Source organism: Penicillium cosmopolitanum (assembly GCF_028827165.1).
Source record: "Penicillium cosmopolitanum strain IBT 29677 chromosome Unknown utg000003l:1.0-3747932.0:1.0-3751027.0, whole genome shotgun sequence".
Lineage (NCBI taxonomy): Eukaryota > Fungi > Ascomycota > Eurotiomycetes > Eurotiales > Aspergillaceae > Penicillium > Penicillium cosmopolitanum.
Genome location: NW_026622673.1, coordinates 2,013,619 through 2,035,301, shown reverse-complemented (window position 1 = coordinate 2,035,301; position 21,683 = coordinate 2,013,619). Strand labels below are relative to the sequence as shown.

At 50.0% G+C, this 21,683-nt stretch overlaps 7 protein-coding genes across 7 annotated transcripts; 3 read left to right on the top strand and 4 right to left on the bottom strand.

Annotated features, from left to right (window-relative positions):
* Nucleotides 1-19: 19 nt before the first annotated feature.
* On the top strand, nt 20-3,847 carry N7509_000811 (DNA-directed RNA polymerase I core subunit RPA135; the record flags this gene model as incomplete). The annotated part of the gene is made up of 3 exons (XM_056625448.1): nt 20-343; nt 366-2,961; nt 3,021-3,847. The coding sequence occupies 3 exons, from the start codon at nt 20-22 to the stop codon at nt 3,845-3,847; spliced, it is 3,747 nt and encodes a 1,248-aa protein (XP_056494030.1).
* A 4,220-nt stretch (nt 3,848-8,067) lies between these two features.
* Nucleotides 8,068-9,523, bottom strand: pre2 (proteasome core particle subunit beta 5; the record flags this gene model as incomplete). Its single annotated transcript, XM_056625447.1, has 6 exons — nt 8,068-8,403; nt 8,496-8,605; nt 8,706-8,754; nt 8,856-9,011; nt 9,082-9,189; nt 9,392-9,523. The coding sequence occupies 6 exons, from the start codon at nt 9,521-9,523 to the stop codon at nt 8,068-8,070; spliced, it is 891 nt and encodes a 296-aa protein (XP_056494029.1).
* A 419-nt stretch (nt 9,524-9,942) lies between these two features.
* N7509_000809 (Eisosome component PIL1/LSP1 family protein) lies at nt 9,943-11,049 on the bottom strand (the record flags this gene model as incomplete). The annotated part of the gene is made up of 3 exons (XM_056625446.1): nt 9,943-10,332; nt 10,457-10,973; nt 11,036-11,049. 3 exons carry the CDS (start codon nt 11,047-11,049, stop codon nt 9,943-9,945), a joined length of 921 nt encoding a protein of 306 aa, XP_056494028.1.
* A 760-nt stretch (nt 11,050-11,809) lies between these two features.
* N7509_000808 (uncharacterized protein) lies at nt 11,810-13,669 on the bottom strand (the record flags this gene model as incomplete). The annotated part of the gene is made up of 1 exon (XM_056625445.1): nt 11,810-13,669. The coding sequence occupies one exon, from the start codon at nt 13,667-13,669 to the stop codon at nt 11,810-11,812; it is 1,860 nt and encodes a 619-aa protein (XP_056494027.1).
* A 2,961-nt stretch (nt 13,670-16,630) lies between these two features.
* Nucleotides 16,631-17,418, top strand: N7509_000807 (uncharacterized protein; the record flags this gene model as incomplete). The annotated part of the gene is made up of 3 exons (XM_056625444.1): nt 16,631-16,760; nt 16,827-17,328; nt 17,391-17,418. The coding sequence occupies 3 exons, from the start codon at nt 16,631-16,633 to the stop codon at nt 17,416-17,418; spliced, it is 660 nt and encodes a 219-aa protein (XP_056494026.1).
* A 657-nt stretch (nt 17,419-18,075) lies between these two features.
* N7509_000806 (uncharacterized protein) lies at nt 18,076-19,225 on the top strand (the record flags this gene model as incomplete). Its single annotated transcript, XM_056625443.1, has 3 exons — nt 18,076-18,366; nt 18,557-18,805; nt 18,866-19,225. The coding sequence occupies 3 exons, from the start codon at nt 18,076-18,078 to the stop codon at nt 19,223-19,225; spliced, it is 900 nt and encodes a 299-aa protein (XP_056494025.1).
* Nucleotides 19,226-20,012: 787 nt separating this feature from the next.
* On the bottom strand, nt 20,013-20,780 carry N7509_000805 (isocitrate lyase/PEP mutase family protein; the record flags this gene model as incomplete). The annotated part of the gene is made up of 1 exon (XM_056625442.1): nt 20,013-20,780. The coding sequence occupies one exon, from the start codon at nt 20,778-20,780 to the stop codon at nt 20,013-20,015; it is 768 nt and encodes a 255-aa protein (XP_056494024.1).
* Between the last annotated feature and the right edge of the window lie 903 nt (nt 20,781-21,683).

The window sequence follows — 21,683 nt, the reverse complement described above, 5'->3', positions numbered from 1 at the left end:
CCGACAGCTTCATTTCACAATGGCGCCCGCGCCCACCGACACCCAGTGGTCCGTCGATTTCGACACCCTGAGGCGCGAGAATCTCTACAAGAACCCTCCCAAGGATCACACGGCCTTTCCTTCCCTGGCCGACTCCATTCGCCCTCATATCGACTCCTTCAATGCCATCTTCGACGATAGCAAGATCCTCGAGGCTGGTCTGAAGGATATCGGCGTCAAGTCCTTCCTGGATGGCGAGCTCGAGACTTCCGAACAAAAGAAGGCCCGTATATCTCAGGGTCTTCGCGCTCCCAAGCGCAACCGCCTGAGTGTCCGCGTGAAGGAAGTTTTCCTCGAAAAGCCGGTCCCTCCCGCCTACCAACAAGCACAGCCTGAAGAACCGCAACATCTACCCCTCAGAATGCCGTGAGCGCCACGCAACCTACCGTGGAAAGCTGCGCGCCCGTCTCGAGTACCAGGTCAACAATGGAGACTGGATGGAGTCGGTCCGCGAGTTGGGCCAGGTCCCCATCATGATGCGCACCAACCGGTGCCACCTGGAGAAGGCCACCCCCGAGGAATTGGTCACCCGCAAGGAGGAGTCCGAAGAGCTGGGTGGTTACTTCATTGTCAACGGTAACGAGAAGCTCATTCGTATGCTGATCGTCGGCAAGCGCAACTACCCCATGTCCATCATTCGTGGTTCCTTCGTCAAGCGTGGTCACACTTACACCAAGTTCGGTGTGCAAATACGATCCGTTCGACCTGATCAAACCTCGCAGACCAACGTCCTACACTACCTCTCCGACGGAAACGTCACTTTCCGTTTCTCATGGCGCAAGAATGAGTTCCTGATTCCCGTCATGATGATCCTCAAGGCCCTGGTCGAGACCAACGACCGCGAGATCTTCGAGGGTATTGTGGGCAGCGCTTCTTCCAAGGGCATGCAGAACACCTTCGTCACAGACCGTGTGGAGCTTCTCCTACGAACCTATCAGGCCTACGGTAAGCACAGTAAGTCAGACTGCCGAGCTCACTTTGGTAAGAGCTTCCGTCCGGTTCTTGGTGTTCCCGCCGATATGCCCGACGAGGAGGTGGGAACCGAGTTCCTGCGCAGAGTTGTCCTGCCTCACCTGGGCTTCCAAAACGTCACCGAGTCCCAAGACTACGACAAGTTCAAGATGATCATCTTCATGATTCGCAAACTGTATGCTCTGGTGTCCGGCGACTGTGCGCCTGACAACCCCGATGCCGTCTCAAACCAAGAGATTCTGCTCGGTGGTTTCCTCTACGGTATGATCCTTAAGGAGCGTATCGAGGAGTGGCTCCGCTCCTTCGGCCCCATCGCCCGTGACTGGAGCATCCGCAATGGTGGTGCCAAATTCACAGATCCCTCATTTGAACGCGATTTCCTGTCGAAAATCGTGAAGCGATCCAACGAGAATATCGGTCACGCCCTGGAGTACTTCCTCTCCACTGGTAATTTGGTCAGTCCTACCGGTCTCGATCTGCAACAAACCTCCGGTTACACCGTCATGGCCGAGAAGATCAACTTCTACCGATTCATCAGTCACTTCCGCATGATTCATCGTGGTAGTTTCTTCGCTCAATTGAAAACCACCACCGTCCGTAAACTGTTGCCCGAGAGCTGGGGTTTCCTCTGCCCTGTTCACACTCCTGATGGTTCTCCTTGCGGTCTGCTGAACCACTTGGCGCATAAGTGTCTGATTTCCACAGACAACCTTCAAGTATCCCACATTCCAAAGCTTCTCGTTCAGCTCGGTGTCCGGCCCGAGTCTTCTGTCGCCGTCGATGACAGCGTTGTTGTCCAGCTTGACGGCCGAATTGTTGGTTTCTGCTCCCCCGACCAAGCCCGCAAGGTCCACGACACACTCCGCTACTGGAAGGTCGCCGGAATCAACAACGTTCCCCTCGGACTTGAGATTGGCTACGTCCCCAACTCGAACGGCGGCCAGTATCCTGGTGTCTATCTCTTCTCCCAATCCGCCAGGATGTACCGTCCTGTCAAGTATCTTGCCCTGGACAAGATGGACTACGTCGGCCCCTTCGAGCAGCCCTTCATGGAGATTGCCTGCCTGGAATCCGATCTCATCTCCGGCCTGTCCACTCACATTGAGTTCACTCCTACCAACATCCTCTCGATCGTCGCCAACATGACTCCCTTCTCCGATTACAACCAATCGCCCCGTAACATGTACCAGTGCCAGATGAGCAAGCAGACAATGGGTACCCCCGGTACATCGATCGCTTACCGTACAGACAACAAGCTGTACCGCATTCAAACTGGTCAGACTCCCATTGTCCGACCTCCTCTTTACAACGCCTACGGTCTGGATAACTTCCCCAACGGCATGAACGCCGTCGTGGCCATTATTTCCTACACCGGTTACGACATGGACGACGCCATGATCATCAACAAGTCCGCTCACGAACGCGGCTTCGGTCACGGAACCATCTACAAGACAAAGGTTCACACCCTGGCGGAGCGTGATTCTCGCCGCAGCAAGTCCAAGCGTGACGTGAGCAAGCTGTTCGGTTTCGCCCCCGGTGACGAGATCCGCGGCGAAGCCAAGAACATCATCGATGAAGACGGTCTTCCCCACATCGGCATCCGCGTCAAGGAGGGTGACAAGATTGCCGCCTGGCACAATGTCCGCTACGACGCCGCCTCCGACTCCTACATTAATGTCGACGGCATCACTCACTTCCTGAAGTACAAGGATTCCGAGGTCGGTTACATCGAGAGCATCCGCCTCATGGGCTCAGAGAACGGCAACGAGCCCATCCAATCGATCAGCGTCAAGTACCGCATCCCGCGTAAGCCGATTATTGGTGACAAGTTCTCCTCTCGTCACGGACAGAAGGGTGTTTGCTCCCAACTGTGGCCAGCAGTCGACATGCCATTCTCCGAGAGCGGCATGCAACCCGATCTAATCATCAACCCTCACGCTTTCCCATCTCGTAAGTTTTTCCCACAAAGACCACTCTCCGAATTCCACACTAACAACCTCCCCTCCCAGGTATGACAATCGCCCAAATGATCGAATCAATGGCCGGAAAAGCCGGCGCCCTCCACGGCCACCCACAAGACTCAACACCCTTCAAATTCAGCGAAGAAAATACAGCAACCGACTACTTCGGCCACCAACTCAAAAAGGCCGGCTACAACTACTACGGCAACGAACCCCTCTACTCCGGAATCACGGGTAAAGAATTCGCCGCAGACATCTACATGGGTCTAGTCTACTACCAAAGACTGCGTCACATGGTAAACGACAAATTCCAAGTCCGCACAACAGGACCCGTAAACGGTCTAACCGGCCAACCCGTCAAAGGTCGCGCCAAGGGCGGTGGTATCCGAGTCGGAGAAATGGAGCGCGACTCTCTCATCGCTCACGGAGCCGCATTCCTCCTCCAAGATCGTCTGATGAATTGCTCCGATTCCCAACTCGCCTGGATCTGCCGCGGGTGCGGATCTTTCCTTTCGACTCAAGTTGCCGTCGCTGGGTCGGGCGCTTCGCGTCGGGCTGCTGTTAATGCTGGCGCGATCGCTGCTGCTGCTAAGGCTGCGCCTAATCAACAGCCCTCCTCTGCTGGTCCTGGTGGTGTGGGTATGGGTATGGGTGGTGGTGCGCTGGGTGGTGTTACTGGTATCGTGCGTTGTCGTCGTTGTGCGCGCGAGGCGGGCTTTAATGATTCTAGGGCTGAGGCTTGGGAGGATGGGGATGGGTTGCGGTATGTTGGTGGTGATGATGTTACGGTCGTTGCTGTGCCTGGTGTGTTGCGGTACTTGGATGTTGAACTTGCCGCTATGGGTATTCGCATGAAGTTCTGGGTTGATAACTGAACTGAGACAAATACTCCACTCCGCTGTTCCTACTGGGTGTGAGTGATGCTGAGTTCAAGTTGTTGACCTGTAAAAAATTTGCTCTTTTTTGGATTTCTTTTCCCCCTTTGGGCCAGTGGCAAGTTGTGTTGTGCTTGTTTATATTTTCTCTGGTTCACTGTTTATGTCATAGATGGAGCGTCTGGTGTGATTTTCCATGTTGTTTATATTATCATATGTTCTACGAGGTCAATATCATGTCTTCAAAATTATGAATTTCCAAGGATCCAAGTTTAGCTCCCTACTACTGCTAGTACTACTTACTGCAGCCCGCCTGAAGTCTGATTCAAGTTCAAGTCGTAGGCACCCCGGGTACTACAGACGCCAACAGGGCTTGGAACGATCTCAGTAAAACGCAGGAACCATAGCTGCGAGAATCCGCAGCTCGATAATCTCATTCGCGAGAATATCATGGCCAGCTTTGCTGAAGATGAAAGGCATTTGGCGTGGCAAAAGGGAATCGGAAAAGGAGGAAAAGCCTTTCACTTTGCTTATCGGCGTCTGTTAATCAGCTCATAGCTTCACCTATCCACATCCTTCAATTAGTTTTGTGGCTCGCATCACTTCCTCGCACGGGTCGATGCCGTACTTATCAGGTACCAGACGGGCCAGCCGAACCGCGCATTTTCCTGCTCCATCTGCCATTGTTGCATTCGCCAGCTTATCCGGCGATATATTCAGCGATAGTCTTCCAGTATCTCCGGTGTAGTGTTCTCCTTCGTGAGATACTTGCTGAAGAGGAGATTTGAGGTCTCAACAGTCGACTTATAGGTAGAGGTAGTCAGGGAACAGGCCTAGAAATTGGCAGTCCAGTCCTCTAAGTACTGGATAATACGATATTGGCAAAGGCAAATGAAGATGCCACCGGATAATCAAGCAATGAAGTCAATGAAATGCTGGCAAGAAAGATAAAAGAGTGGAGTATTTGTATTGAGAGAATTGCTAAAAAAAAAAAAAAAAAAAAAAAAAAACGAGATGCCCACCTGGGCAAGCAGAGGTGGACCGATCCGCAAAGATGAAAACGAGAAATAAGAACAAACTTGAACATAGCAGGAGAATGGCGCTCCTGGGGACTTCCCCCACCTATTGGTACCTTCATGGGAAGGAGTTCCGACGCTCAATGATGCGGTGCCTGATTATTTCTTCGGCCAGTTCATGGTAGCCGCGGTCACTGGCGAAGTTTGCAGCCCGTTCAAGGCATGGTGGTAAAAAACGGCAAACTTCGTGACCTAGCACCATCCCAACAATTCCACTGCGACCTGAGCCGGCACAAAGGATAAAGGCGCTCCGAAAGTGAGCGCCCATCTCTGTATTAGGGCGCCAGCTTGGGCGTTGAAGCAAGGCGCGTGCCACCACAACCTCGTTTCCGTAGTACATCCCCCAAATTAGGGCGGAAGAATTGTGGTAGATGCGGTTATTGCTGTATATGTGTTCCGCAAAAACGCTGTGGAATCGCCGGTTAACCAGTAGCATGGTGTGGATATGCCTCTCTTGGAGGTGGTCCGCTATACACAGGAGGAGCTCTGGCGGAAGTGCTTCAAGCGACGCCATCTTCTAGATATAAAAGTGATGAGTGAGAGATCTCTGTCGATAGGAGTAGCCTACTACTTACGAAGAAATTGGCTTTGCGTTGGTTGTAAGCAATGTATCAGTTGAGCAAAGCTAGAGATAGTGAGGTAGACTCAAGTCAAAGACAACCTGAGATGCTGAAAAACTTGACCTTAAGCGGACACTCAATGGTAGTAAGAGAAGGAGCGATTCTGCATACTACACACTTGCCCTGACTAGCAATAGAATTAGCATCGCTCCTTCCATATCAGGGAACATCGGCCCATTCCAATTCCCAAACAATTCACACGCGGTGTTGATTGATATTTATGATATATGAATCTGTCAAATGGTGAGAACCATAAGAATGGTAGACGAGGCAAGAAATATACTAAGGGATATTAAACCAGAAAGAGAAAAAAGCTAGAATAAGTAAATATAGCACAAAGCACAAATCTCATAGTACCCAGTAAAAGGTTAGATCAACTTGAAAATTTGAACAAAACACCTAGAGCAGGCAGACGATACAACCAATAATTGCCTTGCCAGGAAAGCCAGGGAATGGTTTCCTTCCACAGGCCGACGGCTAGAAAGGCAGGCATTAGGCATTACTGTTGATTAGAATCTATACCTCAAATAAGGATAAAGTTTCGACGGTAGAGGTAGTTGATAAACAGATTTGCGAATCGACTATTCACATGCAGGAGACTGAAAAGGTCGCTTTGTTGAAGGTCGTCTCCGATTATGAGAAAAAGCTCTGCTGGAAGTCCTTCGAGGGACGGCAGGGCCTTGGATGGGGACCTAACAATGGTGAGCTACAGCTTTCCGTGGGTGATGGTGGCTTACTCACTGGCTGGCAGTGATGGCTGAGATAGCGTAGAGTCAAAATGGTCGAAGGGCATATAAAGATGGGAGGAGATGAGCCAGTAGTACAATATACTAGTAGTAGACTGCCAAATGCCTCGCAAATAGCACCAAGTCTAACGAGGGCATTTGGTCGTGCCTTTCCTGTTAGCGGACATCTACTCTTTCCAATTGGGAGTAAGGTAGTTTCGAGCTTAAGGTACCCTAGGTCACTACTAGTACTTACAAGATATAAGGGGAAACAGCTTGAGAATTGTAAACTACACAAGGCTGAAGAAAGTCGTCAATATTTCTAGTGTGCTGGAACTGGTGGGTTGAGATTGGAACAGATATAGCGCCGAAGAGATGTTTCAAGAAATAGATTATACGCCGGTATGAGGTTGGGTAGAGTCGGAAGATAAGATCACGTCTATACCTACAAAGACGTCACATAAGTACTCGTTCTAGCAGGAAAAGGAAGAAGAAGAAGCAGTAAAGATAGAACAAAGTAGGGTTCAACCTATAAACAAGCATCTTTTTTTGAAACGAGCGACTAAATCCCGAGCGTTGCCAGCGGCGACAATCGAAGCCTGGGATATTTTCACAATCGTGCAAAGTGACAGGTTTCCATCACCAAAGATATTGAATTTGATCTCTTCAGATGTCTTTCTGCTCAAACCGAGTTTGAGCCCTGTGGATGCGATCGCTTGGTGCTGAGATGAATTCTGACGACGCTGTCTCAGAAATGGCCAGCATCCTCTGAGCCGCAGGTGAGATCCTTATCCAGGCTATACGTGAAGCCATAGTATTCAAGGACATGAAAGCCAAGCCAGAGCTCGCAGTGCTCTGCGAAGTTTGCCACGCCGAGTCCAAAACTCTGTTGGGAAGGTTAGTTGCAAACGAAAGAATAGCCATCAAGGAAGACGACTGTCACGGAATGCAGACCTTTAGAGATATTTGTCCCAACTTTTCTTCGCTGAGACTGCAATCCTCTTTTTCAACATCTGGCAATTTCCAAGGTCCATGGTCACCCAAAAATGAAAGCATATCAGATAGGAAATGATGTGAAGGTTCGAACCATATCCCATCAACACCGTGAAGAGGGTTGAGTTGTGTACAGTCCTGTCTTTGGGGTCTCGGAGAAGGCCAGGACGGCTGAGCCACTTCGACACATCTGAGCGCAAGATTGCTGAAGATAGAAACAGCGTGAGGACAGCTGCAAGAAAAAACGGTATGTATTAGAGGGTTGTTGATGGGAAGAAATCTCGCAGGGCAACCGGCGGAAGCCATGGGCTTTTGATCAGGTAGCATTCACTAGACTTGCCACACTGGACGACAATAGACCGTGGCAGCCTTAAGTAATTATGGTACTTTAAATAAAGTAGTAACATTTCTAGGCAAAGGGATTACTAGAATGCCAATGCATTAATTGATATTTGTTCACATGATTGATACACCAACACAGACCTAGAGTGTGGTCAGGGCAAATTGGACTGATTGTGGGGCTGCCGTAATATCCATGCATGGAATGTGCATATTACAGTAGAAGTATTCGGCTTTCCAGTAAAAGGGAACCTGGGCATCAAAGGGCGACTCTGCAAGAGGAAACTGAAAGCAGACTTCCAAGCTACTGGCCCAACACTATATCTACGTCTCGAGAATATGACCCAAACAACCCCAGAAAAGAAAACCGCAACAATATAATCCCATTAACAGAAAGAGAATCTCAATTGCAATCAATAATACAAGATTCTATCCTATCCTATCCTCATAAAAAGTCCCCCCACAACTTACAACTCAGACGTAACATTCGAGAACTCGCCATTATCAAGCTTAGTCTTCCAGAAGATGGGGTTCATATCATCGAAGCCGTGGTGCACCCATCCTTCCTCCTTGACGTGGTAAAGGTTAATGAAACCACCAGAGTAGGCATCACGGTGCATAGCGGCGAGAATGGCGCGACGGCCCAGAGCCAGCGCGTCTTGCTCTGACATCTCGTACTTGTAGTTGGCGTCCAGAACACCGTAGGCGAATGTTTGTCCTGATCCGACGCAGAATAGGTTGCCGGGGAGGCGGGTGCCGTCTGAGTCGATGTAGTAAAGGGCGGGTCCTTCTTGCGGGGTTACCTGGGCGGGAGTGTCAGTTTGGGAGGAATACTTTTGGGATGTAGATGGTTCGGTAGATGGGATCTGGATGTTGGGAGAGGTGGAAAACGTACACCAGCAAGCATGGTTCCCATGCTGAGACCGTAGCCCTTGTAAGCGTAGGTCAAGTTGGCGAGGATTTTGGAAGCGGCAGCAACGGTGATTCGGCGCTTGTGTCGGATCTCTGTGCGTTGATGCGGTTAGTTCTGCTCATTTTCGCCCATGTTGCACCCAATCGCTCGGAAAGCGGGTATTCCCATATTCTGGGAGATAGGTAAACTCACCATGGAGAGTGCACTGTTGACTCAAATAACGCAACCAATATTGGCAATCCTGTTGTGAAGAGATAGGTCAGCACCGATCTACACATTGGTCTCGGCTATCATCACACGGCCGATGCCATCATCCGGATCAATGAGAAAGATGAAACTCACAGCTGCACCACCAGCCATAGTACCCAGCAGACCTGGCGTAGGGTCATTGCTAGGCTTGTCCTCACCACGGCTCAACCGTGACACCGGAATAACCTTCTTGACAGTCTGACTAGCGATCCAGTTTCCGGCCGTTGCTCGAGAGTCGGTGCAGACAATCTGTACGGTAAATCCATTAGCACATTGTTCCCCTCATCATGAACAGTGTTTCGTTTCGGGGGAGGCGTACGATACCGCCCTGGAATCGGAAAGCCAGGGTTGTTGTGCCGTGAGCGATCTTGATGGGACAGCTGGGGTTGGAGTGGTCATCGGTCATAGCGCGGAGGAAAGAAGCAGACTAGATCACCCGGAGAAAAGATCATTAGCTTTAGGTTCATGATTGGAGATGGCGGGCGGGATTGCTGATTGCTAGGAGCTTCCTTCGCCGCATCGCTGGAGCTATCGGGGTTGGGAAGACGGGCCGGACAAGGGATCTCGGTCGCATTGCCATCGGACACTGGGGATAAACCTCGCCTTCTTTGAACTGGGCAGAAACTCACGTTGTCGATAGGGGGCATGCTGAACTTGAGGGAGAGCGGAGGGAGGCTCTCGTTGAGGTCCTGTTGCTCTTGCTCGGAGTAGAACTCATTCTGATGCGCGGGACGCGAGTACTGGGCGACTAGCTTGTCCATGATGTGCGTATATGAAGGGAAACGAGGAGCGAGTCGAATGGGCGGTAATGAGAGAGGGGTGGGGGAAGTTGGAGGGAGTTGATGATGGGCGACGATGGAAGCTCCGAGCTTTGGGGAGGTCCGCGTCGTCACTTGGGCGCCTGCGGTCACGTGGACTCAGCACTCCGCCAGCTACAGCTACAACTCGCGAATTTTATAACTTCTCAACTACGATATCCCCTGCTATTTTGTATCTCACGATTGCAATTGTTGGAACTATCCACGATTATGAGTTGAATTGAGTAAAATAGAATACAGGATTCACCCCCCTCTCATCAATTTGCACTGCTTGACACCTTCCAATATTAAAACGCGACCCGATTCACCACTGGCACTTTACAGAGAAAACCACAATATAGTTGGGTTACGAATATGTCACACTAATAAGGGACAGGCTCGGCCTCCGCCTTGGCCGACTGAGGTTCCTCCATCTGCTTCGCGGCCGGCGGCACATCATTAACCATGGAGTCACCGCCGTTGATCAAGCTGGCGCCCTCTCCTTGCTCGGAAACACTGGCACCACGGGCCGCAGAGGTAACGGGCTCGACAGTCGATTCCCATGCACGAAGATCGGCCTCCGCATCTTCGAGGACTTGGCGTGCTTCGACTTCATGTTCGTAGCCGGCACGGGCATCACCAGGCACGAGGGGGCTGTCGTCGATGTAGTTGAGCAGTCGGCGGGCGTGGCGAGCAAGGATGATCTGCTTCTCTGCGCGCTCGATTGTCGCAGCCAGCTGGATATCATATGCCTCCTTGAGCTTTGTTCGAGTCTATTGTATAGGAAGAAAATGTCAGTTAGTTGTCAATGTCATGCAGCAAACACTGTATAAATAACCACCAGTGCCAAAAGCAAAGAGAACTTGAAGAAAGGAGAGTCTCGATCTTTCAACTCACGGTATTCGACAACTGCGCCTCAGCAACCAAATTCTGTGCCTCGGCGCGAACAAGCTCATGCTCCAGCGTGGTGATACGAGTACTATTAGGATCCTTGTACTTGAGCTTGGCGATCTCATCAGTGACCTTCTGGCGCTGCTCACGCGACGGCTGAACCGAAGCCTCCATATTGCGAATATGCTTCAAGACACCGCGCGAGTCTTCCAGATTCTGCGCATAGACGTCTTCCTGCTCGCCGATCTCGGCTAACATGACGCCCAGTTTGTCGGAGATGTCAGAGACGGCATCGTCTTCGGTGGACTCGCCCCAGTCGGAGAGTTGGGCGGCGATGGAACTGCGCTCACGGCCGGCGGCTTCGTATGCGCCGATCGCATTGTTCTCGCTCTTGATCAGTCGGCTTAGTCGACGGCTTAGTTCGGGGGCTTGGATTCCTCGGAAGGTCGAGATACTGAAGCGGTGCCGGCCGCCGGTGTTCTCGCGGTCTCGGCGGGAGGACCGGATGGATAGTGCGCGGTTCCTGCGGAGTGAAGTAAAATGTTAGTGATGTAGTGGGAGAGAATGGTCATGGTAGGACTTTACATTGCCATCGGCATATTGGCGAGGTCGAGGTTGAATATGTGGTGTATGGGTGTAGTGCAGTGCAGTGTAGTGCAGAGCGGAACAAGTGTAAATCAGTGACGAACAAGCTGGTTTATAGCAGAGCAGAGCACCTTCCCAGCAAGTTGGACCCTAGCAGTAGTAAAGCTAGTCAACTAGTGGTAGTGCGAACTATAGATGACGCTGTTTCCCACTCTTTTCTGCTGCAAGTGGCTGCCTGACGTCACGACGGCGGAGGGCGGAAGTGGCAGCAGCACTCCAGTGAGTCCAGCTAGAGCATATTGGATGCTTGCAGTAAAGCGTCTTTCCATCAAGTCTGGCGTGATTTCACTGGACAAGCTGGCTATCTGAGTTTGGTTCATGCATGCCTCGTGAGCAACCGATCGTCATTCTCCACATCTCCAGTTCTACGGATCCCGGCCCGATACTAGCAGTCCTAGGTGGAGCCCTACTTATACTTCAGCTCTACTATGACTAGTACTACTCATATGTATACGGAATGCCGTCTATCTTACTACTAGTAGTGGTCACATCTGAATCAACCATAGGCCATGCCTCGGAAGTACATTCTCGCCCTGTTTATCATACAGCAAAAAGAATTGAAGCAATTAGAAACAGGAAATCGTCAAAACCTCCATACCCACACACCGACCAACACCCAAAGCAAACTGCAAAGAACGTGCAGCATGCTAGAACGCAGAATGGACCCATCAAGAGGAGAAACGCCTTTCATAAATTTCAATTGGGACACAAAAGCTACGAAATGTCATCCGCGTCCGGGTGGTGCGAGTGCTCATTATCAGATGCATGGAAAGCATCGCCAAACGCCGAATTGTCCAGATCGGGTAGGTCAAGGCCATCATTCTGCTCCGTGTACGCGGCCAGGGCATCACCGGCGCTGTCAATGTTGGTGAAATCGAACCCGCTCTCGAGGCTGGCATCGCCACCCGCATGACCCTCCTGTTTCTCGTTGTTCACCATCACCCATTCGCTGTTCTCGCCTGGTCCGCCGGCAAGTTGATCGCCCAGATCCATTTCGACGTCGCCGGGCACTCCGCCAGGCACAGACTGCTCGGCGGTAGCGGGAGCAGATGTATCGAATTGGTTCTGGAGGTTAGTGTCGTCGTCCAGAACCATGTCATTGGTGAATGATTCGGGCTCTACCTGCTCGGGCTCAATCTTCTCTAATAGACCGCCCTTCTCCACGCACGAAACCTTGGGTTCGGGCATGATTTGCTTCTTCCAGTTGGTTTCCACCTCGCGCACAACATCATCGACCTTGTACTTGGCCTTCTCCTCCTCCACGAAATCCAGCTGGGGCGTAGCATCTTCATCGGAGGGAACGACGATGCGACCTTCAAGTCGCCAGACCTCCGGGCCCGACTCTGCCGGGTTCGCAGCGGATTCGCGGAGACGTAGTTCAGCATCCTTGAACAGGGAGCTGCGGTTGAAGCGCTCCATGCGTTGTGCGTGTTGCTTCTTCAACTTCTCAATCTCAGCCGTCATATCGGCTACCTTCTTGGTGACACGATCGGCAAATTCCTCCGCCTTGGCTGGTTCTAATTTGGTCGCATCGGGGACATTTTCTTCACCCTGACCTTCTGCGTTAGGCGCGTCGAAGAACCCATCCGTCAACGTTTGGAGTTCTCCCTTACGCCCCAAACCGAGGGAAACGGGTGTGATCTGTGAGATGGAGTATGGCGAGGCGAAGATCTCCTCCATCCATTCGTGGTGCTGCACGTATCGCATCTTGCTAACTTCGCGGGGTGTAAGTGCATCCAAGACGTCACCGCTAGACACATCTTCATCCTCGAGTGCGAATTCGCCGGCCGCCGCCGCTATCGCAGCTGAAGAAGCACGATGAGGGCGGGGGACCTTGGGCTGAGGAGGAACTGGCGCAGCCGCAGCAGGGTGACCCTGAGGCGGGTAGTAGCCAGGTCGTGCCTGTGGGGTGCCCTGATAAGGTTGTTGGGGTTGGGCAAAACCCTGTTGGCCCACCTGTTGTGGGAAGTTGATAGTGGGCCAGTTGTTACGGTCGTGCAGGAGGAATTCCTTGCGAGCAAGTTGACCTTGGCTTTGGAGGAATCGTCGTTGGCTCATTGATTGTTGTACTTGCGGGGTGGGGGGGGATGCGGTTGGCAGGAATTTGGTCATTCTGAGGCGCGCGCGAGTAGTGGACAATCCACAGGGAAGGGTCTGGTTGGGGGGCGTTGGCGATCTTGGTAGAAACGATGCGATAACGCTTGCGACTGTGGGTGGCCATGTTCTCATTCGGGGGGTGGTAACCGCTGCGGTGAACGAATACTTCAACGGTCTGAAGTTGGGAAAATTAGCTTGTTGAAAGATTATAATGCGAAAGAGCTTATCAGTCTCAAGCTGGGGGTGGATCAAACGTACATAACCTCGGACCTCCAGTATATGTCCCTGCTCGGCATCAGCCCAAACATAACCATCACTGGCAAAGTTGTTGCCCAAATGCGCGAGCGGTTGCCATGTTAGCATAACAGTACCGTCACCAGGGCCATCCAGAAAAGTCCAATGCATAGGTTGTGATTGGCAAATCCGGGGTGCGCTAGCCAGGTACTCGACGGCGGTCTCCGGGGGCATCATGTGCATGTTCGGGTAGCGATTCCGGGAGATCAAGTGCATATGAGGGAGCTATAGTCATTGCGACAGGGTCAGCTTTTGATATTCGAGCTAGGGAGCTTGTGGGGAGCGTGGATGTCGCGTTGGGGGATCGTACCAGCTGCCCCGGATACGGGATGCCGGGTCATCCATCTTGGCTAGAACCCTAGAAGGGTGTGAGATGGCTTCAATTGGGTCGCAAAGAGGTGTATATGGGCCGAGGTAAATGAGACGGTTCTCTCGGATGATGGGGAGGTGAGAGAGAGCGGGTCGGCGTGGTCAGGGCTGATGATGGAGCTCCTGGCAAACGCGACGCGGGAGATTTTTGATGCGGTGGGGTGCGCCACAGTGACCAACTGTGCATGACACCTGAGGCAGCAACATATCTATACGTTCACGAACGTCGCAAATTTCAAATCAGCATTACAAGATATCGAAAAAATGAAATTAATTGAATACATCCCATTTCAGCTGGGAGATTATTACTATCTCTTCCTGAAACTTGAACCTTTAACCGATTTACTTTAGTCGGAGTGGACGCTAACTTGCCTGAACTTTGGAATATATATGACAGGGTAAGAGGACATAACTTGGAAATACCGACTAGTAGGTATCAGTAGATACCACTAGTAATATCCAGAGCTTCTAGTAGCACCCTCAAAGCCAAGATACTTCAATACATTGATTGGGACTTTGAATATTTACTCACCAAAGCATTCATGAAATCCGCTTCATATTAGCGCACCTGGGCACCCTCGGCACATCGGGATGAGCAGCTCGGCTTCTTCGGGATTGTCGGGTTTGTTTACCCAGTTGCAACTCAGACCCGCATCAAATTGCCTAATTATGGCAAACTATCCCACGGAACCCATTCGTCTACTTCTAAAGACCCAAAGCTGGATCGGGACTCGGATAGATCCCGATCCTGCAAAGCTGCTAAATAAACCAAACGAAGAGGAGGAGGAATATGGTCAACACCCCCAGGAGAATCCCGGCGGGACATGGAAGTAAATACTGAGGTTATTTTTGAGATTTGGTCTCTGTTTTGGACGCATCATCTAGCTCATACAACCTGGACGAATGCAGAAGCCGAGAGAAAATCGCAGGTCAAAGCGGACAGCGACAGCGTGAGCATGATCTTCCATCGCCAAAGCAGGTCCTGCGTTGTAACTATCAACTGACACTTAATTTAGTTGTGTTGCTTGTCGGCGGAGCAAAATAAAATGCACCGGAGAGTTACCCTGTCAAAATTGCACCCGCCGGGGGAGTCGTTGTTATTTTTCCGATTCCAACACTAAAATATTGGTATCCGAAAGGTTAGCGCACCACATTTTCAAGTTTACTCTCTCCATATCTTACCTGAAACAACTAGATACCTTCGTGATCTTGAGAATCATGCAAGGTCAAAGATTATCGGACCTACTAGCCGTTTCCGAGGTACCTCCGACCCTGGCGAACAAAGTCATGGGACGTCAACTTTGTGTGACACAACATCCTTATCCGAGCCTGCTGGATTTGAAGTGGGAGCTCTACCCGAGGAGACCGAGCTAATGCTCAACATATGGACAAGTCCGTTTACATTGCCTTCTACCGTCATTAAAGACAAAGCGACTGCAAAACGAAACTGGCGTCAGTACAATATCCTGAGCCGACTATCTTCTCAAGCTAAGTATGAACAGTATGGTTAGCGCCGACGTCCCCTTGGTCTTTCGTCGCAAGGCTAGCCGTAATGATGAGCGAGAAACTCAACTTAGTCCGAAAAGATGATCTGCAGTTCCACTTGGATGGGGATATTTACCCACTCGACTGGAAAAACCTACATACGACTCCGGATTGTCGTAGCGCTATCCCTCTACCTTCAGCTGAGCAGGCAATTCATGCATTCAACACTGTCCAATTTTATCTTGGTCAGATCTATCGACTTTTCAATGATGATTTCGCTACTCAGATACACGAATTTTACGAAGGCCGTGCATCAGGTGAAGTTGTCCATTCGGAGATGTGGTTCGTTCAGCTACTTCTAGTTCTCGCCTTCGGGAAGGTATTTTCTCTGAGGACAAAGATGGAAGGGGATCCCGCCGGGTCAAAGTTATTCTTACGTGCCATGTCTCTAATGCCAAATCAAACATTTACAGGGAAGGAAAGCTTGGCTGTTATCGAAATCCTGGCTCTGATTTCCCTATATCTTTATTCTATAGATCACAGGGAGGGCGCGCACTCATATGTAAGTCTTAAGAGACCGTGTGTTGGAACCAGTTCAACTAAATTTACTACTGACGGATTACCCACATCGAATCAGATTGGTCAGGCTATAAGGATTGCACAATTAGAGGGACTTCACACCCAGCTTCCTGAAGATAAGTTGGGCTATGCCACAGTCGCCCGATGTCGGAATATTTGGTGGACACTTTATGTTATTGATCGTCAAATATCGTCTGCACTAGGACTACCCATGACGGTGCAAGATGCCGATATCTCAACTCTTGTGAACGTATCCGGTGGGGCTTCTGACAATGCAACTCTTAGCCTACAAGTGCGACTATCACAAATGATGTCCTCCATACTGAGCAGTAGGTACAAACTCAAAAGTCGAAACATTATACTTGATATTTCCGATCGCCCAATATTCTGAAACCATTTCCTTCGATTTAGGAATTTTCAAGACCGAGAAAACACAACTAGGCCATTTCTTGGATCTTACAAGGGAGATACTCCAGACAATGGCACGCCTCGCCGAAGAAATCGAAGACGCCTTTCCTACTAGTTTCAACGCTTCAATGGATACCATGTCTCATGCGATGCGGCACATAATCCTGCTTTATCATCAGGTATATGATACCGCATTACTGTGAAGTCAATTTCATGTGTCCTTGCTAACAATTCTCTTAATATTCTCTTAAGTGTGTGATCATTGCGACCCGGCCACTTCTTCTTTCCGTTTTGAAAGAAAGGATGGAAAAGCTGGATCGACCAGAGCAAGAGTGGCTGAGACTCTTGATTCTTCCGAGGAGCCTAGTATCTATTGGAATTAAATCGGCCGTCAAGTCGCTAGAGATCCTATCAGACGAAGGAATAATTCTTGGTATGCTGATGCATTTGTTTATAAGCCTTCCGGTCCGCGATTCCTTAATTAACCTTATAATTTTAGAGACCTTCCTACCATTCGATCTGGAATTCACTTTCTCTGCTGCACTTTACCTGACAATAGCACATGCAGTATTTCAATTTGACAATGAAGAACAACACCACACAGAAACAGCTCATCGCATATTTGAACAGCTGGTCTCGGGAGGTAACCGAGTCGCAGAAGTTCGAATAGCAGAGCTTACCCACATGCAGTTTTTGTTCCAAGAGTTTTCCAAAAGAATCGAGCAGCAAGGGGCTCAAAGTCTGACACTGTCCAATGCACCAGAAAAGAGTGTTAGTTCCGGAATGGATATTGTCGAGGAGCAAGGGAATCCCGCGGCTTTGGAATGGTCTACTGCATCAGAAGAAGACTCGGAATCGTTCAGCTTAACGCAAGATCCACTAGCTCAAGGGCCCTATTGTCTCGAGGCTATTGGAATTTCATCCAACGAATTCCTTGCCATCGTGGACCAGATAAGCGCCCACGATATTGCCCATGGGATATTGGACCCGCAGCCGGAGTGGTTAGCAGAGGGAATTCCAATAAGCCCAGTTGATTTTGATTTATAATTTGAATGGCCTACAGCCAGATTGCGATCCAAAACTTTATATAAACCGCATGTAAATTTGTCGCAACGCTGTACCTGAAAACATGCCATGATACGATTGCCTCAGGCACCAAGGCAAAAATCCGCGGTGTGAAAGTCGCCTTTGTAACAGTAATCAACTTCACTCGCTCTTGTCTCTAGACACCTATCGCCAGTTTAATCCACTCCGTCCATTTATCACCTGGTAGCTGTGATCAATCAATTACCTTGCTTAGCGCCAACTGTCTGGGAATAGCCCCTCAGGTAGCGAATATTGCCGGTCTACTTTCTACCCGATGAACCCGTGGGAGGGACAAGGGGCCAACGCTAAACTGCTTCATTACCCGATGAACCGCAATTTTCGACATCTTCATCGGAAAGTCGGGCAGCCTATGTATTGATCAATCCAAATCTCTTAACTTCTTTGCCTCCCGAGATGCCGTCCGGCATACGGTTCAACGAACCGAACTATCTTTTGGCGGAATATCGGGAGGAGTGCCTGCGTGGTGGATTCCTTTCCAAAGATATCGATGGAGTTACATGATAGAAACGAATTCGAAAAGTGTCATAAAAGGACAATGGCACTCGCATAGGTTTCGTTCGAACCAACAGCTTTCCAGTTCTTACTAGTATACCTACTACTACTACTCCAATTGAAAGACCAACAGAACAGAAAAATCAGAAATGCCGTACATTGCTGATTCACGCCCGGCACCACCGACAGTGATCGGCCCTGCGACTAAAAAGGCGACTCGTCCAAGCGACCCCCTACCCCAATCCCTCATCGATGGTGCCCGAGTGGCCAAGAAGGAAGTCTTCGATGCCGGTAAACATTTGAACTTTAGTCCGCCAAAGGGCGTGACAACCATGAAAGAGATTGGCCTTGATGGTCGGGGAATTTCTCCAATTGCTGCATCGGAGCCTTTCCCACTTTCTCCCCCGAAGCAATCAGGCAAATCCGAGGCGAAATATTCAGTGAGTCGGTGTTGCGGGATTGCCAGTATTCGTCAACATTTGCAAAAAGCATGATCAGGGGAATGGGACGGGAGTACGTTTCCGACTATATTAGTTTATTTTCTGTTTGTGGCTGATCTATTCTCACAGGCGGGCGCCGTTTACCTGTGATGCTTGGAGCTCACCAGAACTGCAAGCCCTGGTTTCCCAGGTAGCAGGTGTTGATCTTGTTCAAGCGTTTGACTACGAAATCGCGAACATTAATATTTCCGTGAAGAAGGATTGTGTGGCCGGTTCTGATTACAAACAAGAACCGGATGTCTCTGCCTTTGCATGGCACTATGACAGCTTTCCCTTTGTCTGTGTGACTATGCTCTCAGACTGCAGTAATATGGTAGGGGGTGAGACTGCAATCAGGACACCTGCAGGTGATATAAAGAAAATCCGGGGGCCAGAAATGGTAAGCTTTGAAACTGGGAACAATTTTATTATCAATTGCTGAGCTCTGACTGGTTTCTAGGGAACTGCTGTAGTCATTCAAGGGCGATACATCGAGCACCAGGCATTAAAGGCTATAGGAGGTCTCGAGCGTATCAGTATGGTGACTCCTTTCCGACCGCGAGATCCTTCCATCCGTGACGAACTTGTCCTGACTGGCTCGAGGGCAATAAGCAATTGGTCTGAGCTTTATCATGGATTTACCGGGTATCGGCTGGAACTTCTTGAGGATAGGCTCCGTTTGAAGATGAAGGAGGAACAGAAGAGAGTGGACACCAAACGTCCTTTCAGCATTCCCAATATGACCGCATTCTTAAGGGAACAGATTTTTTTCTTGGAAGCAACAGTTGCTGAGCTGACCCCTGTGGAGGAAATGGATTAAGTGAGGCATGGGGAACTTCACTAATGAATCTTTCTGTGTATCAATGTTGTCGCTCTGAATAGTGTTGAGGGGTTCAAGTTTCAACTCAGCGTTGCCTTCAACAGTTTATCACTACCATCCGCAACAGAAATAGGAGTCATGAATCTACAACATCTACTAGTACGGGTAACTGAAAGAAGCCACGGCATCCTAGTTTCACAGATTACATACACAAATGTTCTTAACTTGAGCTGATTGTGAACTTGAAGTTGTGGAACGGTACCTGAAGAATTGGAAGGACTTCCAGTTCCTGTATATCTTCTTCCAAGGTTCATCACCAACGGCGTCCTCTTCGCGAACCAATTCATCACCACGGCTTGATCGTCTGAACCATTTGATATTTGGTGATCTGCGTCCTCGTTCCGTCCATCTGTAGGCGCGTTTTCTGTCTTCTTGCCTAGGCTTCGCTCGACGTCGTAGTATCGGTCTGGGTCTACTGGGTACCGCAGGTCGAATGTCCGTAGATCTTCGCCATCGGGGTTGGTGGTGGTGCGACTGCTAGTCCTCCCGCGCCACTTCTCATGGAGAGCTAATGGGGGAGATAGTGGCCATTTTCGGCCTACCCAGTCTCCCTTGAATTGGCTTCATCGAAAGTAACAACTCTTCTACTCTCATACTTCAATTGAAAGCTAAATCAAAAGAAGGAACCGGGATACCATGTATTGTTGATTCACGCCTGTCGCCACTGACGGTGATAGAAAGAAATAGGCGACTTAATTCCCTACGAGTAGATAGCCAGCCTATATCCTCAAGATACGAAGAGCTCTTCGGCCATCTCCTTCATCTTCTCCAATGCCGCCCGCTGAAGCCCAGGCCCGATACTGATTCTTGCAACACCGATCTTTGCTAACGTTGCCGGTGTAAGCCCATCTTTAGTCTTAGATACATTCAATCGACCATCAAATGCCTCAACAAGTTTCACCACTTCATCCCGAGTGATACCTCGAGGCCTACCGCCCCAAACAAACACGGTTGTGGCACCGGCGGCCAGATAGGCCCGACCGCGAGCGATGACCTCGTCGAGGCTCCCATCATGAAGCAATGCATCGCAGCGAGCATTGATAACAAATTCCGGGACTCCGGACTCTGCCGCAGCTTGGAGTGCCTGTTTGATTCGATCCACAGCCTCTGATTGTGTGTACAATTTCTTGGCGTCGTTATCAAAGTCCTCCAGGTTGATACCGACGACCCCGATTTCGATTAATTCTTTAACTGTTGAAGCAAGCTGTTCTCCATAGCCATCCCGTGCATCGACTGTCAAAGGTTTACCAAAGGGGTGAATCGAGGTTGCAATGTTCCTGGCCGCGCGTAGGAGTTCCTCTCTACTGAGCGTATCGTCACTCATGCCCGCAGCCTCTGCGACGGCGAAACTTGCGGTCGCAATTGCCTTGGATTGTGGCAATGAGGCGATTAGCTTTGCTGAGGCTCCATCGTATACATTTGCTAGGATGACTGGATCGCCGGGCTTATGCAAATCCTTGAATCGTTTCGCCAGTGTATTCTGAAGGTCGGTCATTATGAAGTTGATCTTTTGAGCAGGATGAAAACCAGATATCAGTCAGTGACAGTTGATCGAAGTTGTAGAAGCACTGCACAAGGAGGTAAGTGGGGAAGTTTGAACCATTTAAACCTTGGAATAGGATATACTGGTCATCAAGCGACCGCCAATCTGACTCACATTGAAACACGCATAGCCAAGACTAGACTCGTATCCGCATCAACCTTCCTTCCTCGGAAAAGCATCTTGATCTCCGGGAGCTCGTTGATGGCGGAATTGATACGAGGTCTGATTTTTCAACTCAAAAGATCAATTTTCGGTTTACATTAGGGAGTCTACTGCATGTCATTCTTGTGCAACTATGAAAGCTCCCGGGAACTGGAAGCCGTTGCGAGTTTGGGATATTCTGGCCTAATAAATGATGTCAGTGCTGGGAACACCTTCTAAAATAACAGAATACTTGACATGATCGCAGGAGTTAGTCAATTATTATTTGCGGATCGCCTAGTGCAAGTTGATGTTTAGCCCGAGGGTTGCAATGCTCGTCCGACCGAATCTCCTTGCGATCCCGAAATTCGGGCCGAGAATCAGATTGCCAGATTGCCCGAGTTTTACCTTAAACTCCCCCCAGGGTTCCCTTGAGAATGTGCGCCCATCGATCATTGCAACCAACACATTTCAAGCCCCACCTCATTTGTGTCTCATTTTGCACGGCAATGACCAAGCCGAGGGTTACAACCGCAAGCTTTGTGGCTCCACCCAAGCTTCGAAGCAGACTTCCTCCACAAAAAACACCGCAATGGGATTGGCTGACCCCGCTGAGTTTGCCATCTCCAAAGACCACCAGCTCCACCGTAATTCAGCGGGGAACATCGCAGGGTGCCAATCACTTCCGCCACAGACGCACTTTGACCGAGGATA